Source organism: Gossypium hirsutum, chromosome A03 (assembly GCF_007990345.1).
Source record: "Gossypium hirsutum isolate 1008001.06 chromosome A03, Gossypium_hirsutum_v2.1, whole genome shotgun sequence".
Lineage (NCBI taxonomy): Eukaryota > Viridiplantae > Streptophyta > Magnoliopsida > Malvales > Malvaceae > Gossypium > Gossypium hirsutum.
The window spans coordinates 69,654,131-69,657,634 of record NC_053426.1 but is presented as its reverse complement, the minus strand read 5'-3'; the positions used below and the strand labels follow the sequence as shown (position 1 = coordinate 69,657,634).

General features: G+C 38.5%; 1 protein-coding gene across 1 annotated transcript; it reads left to right on the top strand.

Moving 5' to 3' along the window:
• Positions 1-1,931: 1,931 nt before the first annotated feature.
• LOC107887398 (protein BIG GRAIN 1-like E) lies at positions 1,932-3,304 on the top strand. Its single transcript, XM_016811625.2, has one exon. The coding sequence runs from the start codon at positions 2,149-2,151 to the stop codon at positions 3,088-3,090; it is 942 nt and encodes a 313-aa protein (XP_016667114.2). The 5' UTR covers positions 1,932-2,148; the 3' UTR covers positions 3,091-3,304.
• Positions 3,305-3,504: the final 200 nt, after the last annotated feature.

Genomic DNA, 3,504 nt, shown 5'->3' with positions numbered 1-3,504 from the left:
ATAAAAAGAATAATAATAATTTTTTTTCCAAGTAACTGTGTATAGACATATAGTTTTATACATCAAACTATATCCACAAGATAATCTCTTAGATAAAGCTGCCATGTGTTTGATGACTCCAATTAAGATTGGGATTGAGTTTGAGAGTATCCATCCCATTGGATACTGGCAATAAGATTTATGGCCAATACAAAGGCATTGCATGCCAGCAGTATAGACTCTGGGATAATTGGGGATCAAAATTCCTTCCACTGTCTTGCATAAAATAAAAGACACAATATTTTGGTTTTTGTGGGGTCTTGCATTGGGCCTTTGTTCCCTCAACAAGGACCTTGGATGGGCTGTAAAGGTAAGATAAAATCGGCTCAAACAGTGTTGGACTAAAGTCCTCGCAATATCTAGACAAAAGGGCTACCTATTCATTAGCTTTACAACTTACATTATTAACTTGGGAAAAAAAATCCCTTCGTTTAGTCTACACTATACAACAAAAGAGCTTTAAAAATGGGGGAAAATAAAAGGCAGTAAGGGTAAGATGAGATGGGACTCACTAAACAAACATGACCAGGCAAGATAACTTTAGGAATGCATGGTGCATAACTAAAGAAAGCTACCCGACATCAAACATGAGTCCATACAAGATATCATGTGAAACTTCGGCCTGAGGGGATGAAGACACTACCCAACTCTTCGCTTATCATAATGGGAGATTTAGAATATGTTTATATTCAAGTTAATGATCATGATTCAATCTTTAACCAAAAACAATTCAATGAATCATATGAATACATGTATAAATCACCATTTATATATTTAAATTCACGTATAAATTCATTAATCATTCATTTAATTTATATAGAAAATTATGTAAATGCACTAAATCGAGTATTTTACTCACAAATTTTAGGTGGCTAAAGTTATCAAAAGGTAAGCCCTACAAGATCGTGCATGGATTTGCTCAAGACAAAGACAGTGAAGAGTCTCCTCTAACTCACAGCCCCAAAGGTTGAGGTTGATTTTGCTGCATTCGTGTTAGAAGAAGGAATTGGAAGGACCACTGCATGTTGATTTTTTTTTCCAACATCATTGAAATGCATAGCCATAAATTGACTAGAGAGAGAGAGAAAGACCCTAGTGATCTAGATGCAACTGTCATGATCATCAAACTCAAAATCTTGGCCTATGGTGGATCTTATAAGTAGATCCATCAAAAGCTGAAAATGTAATATCATGAAAAGCAACGTGCTGCCTTCCGATTCGCCATTTATATCACACGTGAGTCTTGGCTTTGTACATACAACCCACACATGCACATGCTGGATGCCCCCAACAGGATGAAATGAGGATTTTGTTTTAATATACAGGCCAAATTATATATACACTATAATGGATATTCACTGACCCAAGATTTCTATTGGAGTTCACTCCCAATCAATCATAGATAGTAAACTAGTAAATTTTGTTGCTAGCTCGAGCAGCTCGAAGGTTCAATAAGCCCCAAAGCTGCCCCAAAGAGGGGGCAGCCAGATGTTTCTGGGCCATTGTTCAGCCGAAGGTGACTTAGCAAGCCCCTAATAATGAAAGAACTCAGCAGTTTGAAATCGGATTTAACTGAGTTGATATCCAATCTCTTCAAGTGGACTTCTGTAGGAGAAAAGTTGGGATCTGCCAAATTCTATAAACCTGTTAAGGTTGTAATCGTATACAGATAGGGTTAACAAGTTTACAGTTTTCCCCAAGTAGGCGACATGGAACCATAGCCAACAACCACTCAAAAAAGCCAGTTCCCACTAAAATAGAGTACAGTCCCTAGAATCCAAGGAAACACCAATTCTTTGCCCCCCACTATCCAGAACACTAGCTCTGGTTTTCACAGTATGAGAAGGATAAAAAAAAAGAAGCTTGTGTCCCTTCTACCCCACTTCACTTGTATTAAAACTAAAGAACATCAAATGTGGGGTCTCCTTCAAAATCCAAATTCACTCTTCATCATATTATATTATTAGACAGTCCAATTCATTGTTATTACGAACATATTTTAAAGCTATCCCTTCCCACTACTCTCAATTCTTAATCATTTCAAACCCTTTGCCTCTCTATACAATCTCACCACTTCCATCATCCATCTCTCCATTGAAGAAGCCTACCATGTCTGTAACAGGAGTTTCAGACCCTGACAGAATGTTGAAGAAGTCATTCCATCGAAGGAATGACTCCGGTGAGCTCGATGTATTCGAAGCTGCACGGTATTTCTCGGGGTACAATGAAGCATCTAGCTATAACTGTGCGACATTCACTCAGAAAATCATGCGGGAAGAGAGGCAGCCATGGAGGGGAGGCAGGGTCAGCTTGGATGTACCCATGAGGAACCCTCTTCCCCAGCAAGTTCATGTGGTGGACAAGCAAATTAAGGATAAGAAATACAAGCAGCCAAGCTCTCCTGGTGGAAGACTTGCTAGCTTCTTGAACTCTCTTTTCAATCAAACAGGTTCCAAGAAGAAATCAAAATCCACCACACAGTCCATGAAAGGTGAAGAAGAGAGTCCTAGTGGGAGAAGGAAAAGGAGGAGCAGTATTAGCCATTTTCGTAGCTCTAGTACAGCTGAAACGAAGTCGCTTTATTCTGCCTCAAGCTCTGGTTTCAGGACGCCGCCTCTTTATGCACATACTCCTACGAAAAGCTACAGGGAGTTTAGCAGCTATTCGGATCATAGAGAGGTTTTATCTCTGTCCAAGAACAACATTGGACAGACAAAACCAATAGCTTTAGAAAATGCTGCCACTGATGACAAAAGGAATATAACAGAGAAACTGAAGTTCAATAATGGCCACTCAGAGAAACACAAGAACCTCGATGTTTGTCATCAGGAGAAGGGTAGGAATTGTGGTAATCGGTATCCATCAGAGGAGAAAGAAATCAGGACGTTCAATGAGACTGATGATGGTGCAGATAGTGATTCAAGCTCTGATCTGTTCGAGCTGCAAAACTACGATTTAGGCATTTACTCCAGTGGTGGTTTGCCTGTGTATGAAACTACACATATGGACACCATCAAGAGGGGTACACCAATTTCCAATGGTGCCCTATGAGAGGCTGCATCTTCAACTTGTTGATGGCTTCATTTGTTTTCATTGCCATCGGAGGCTTTGATAAAAAAGGAAAAAGAAAAAAGAAATTTGATGTCCTATATTTTGCTTTCTTTGTCCTCATTTAATGCTTTTCCCCCTTTTCTCTGTATGTACAGTTTGAAATGTTTGTTTGTCACTCTTTCATTCTCAATGGAGTAATGCAAAAACGCTAAAAGTCTCCCATTGTAATGTAATTGTTTGCTTAGATTGTGCCATGATTAGTGATTTTCCACTAAATTAATGGAGAAACATCAGAAAAAGTTTCTTTTGACTTTAGGACAAAGAAACAATAAATAGTTTAACAAAATTAATTAGTATTTCCTACTTGCACGTGTGATTCATGCAAGCTTTACCTTTCATGAAAAACAAATATTT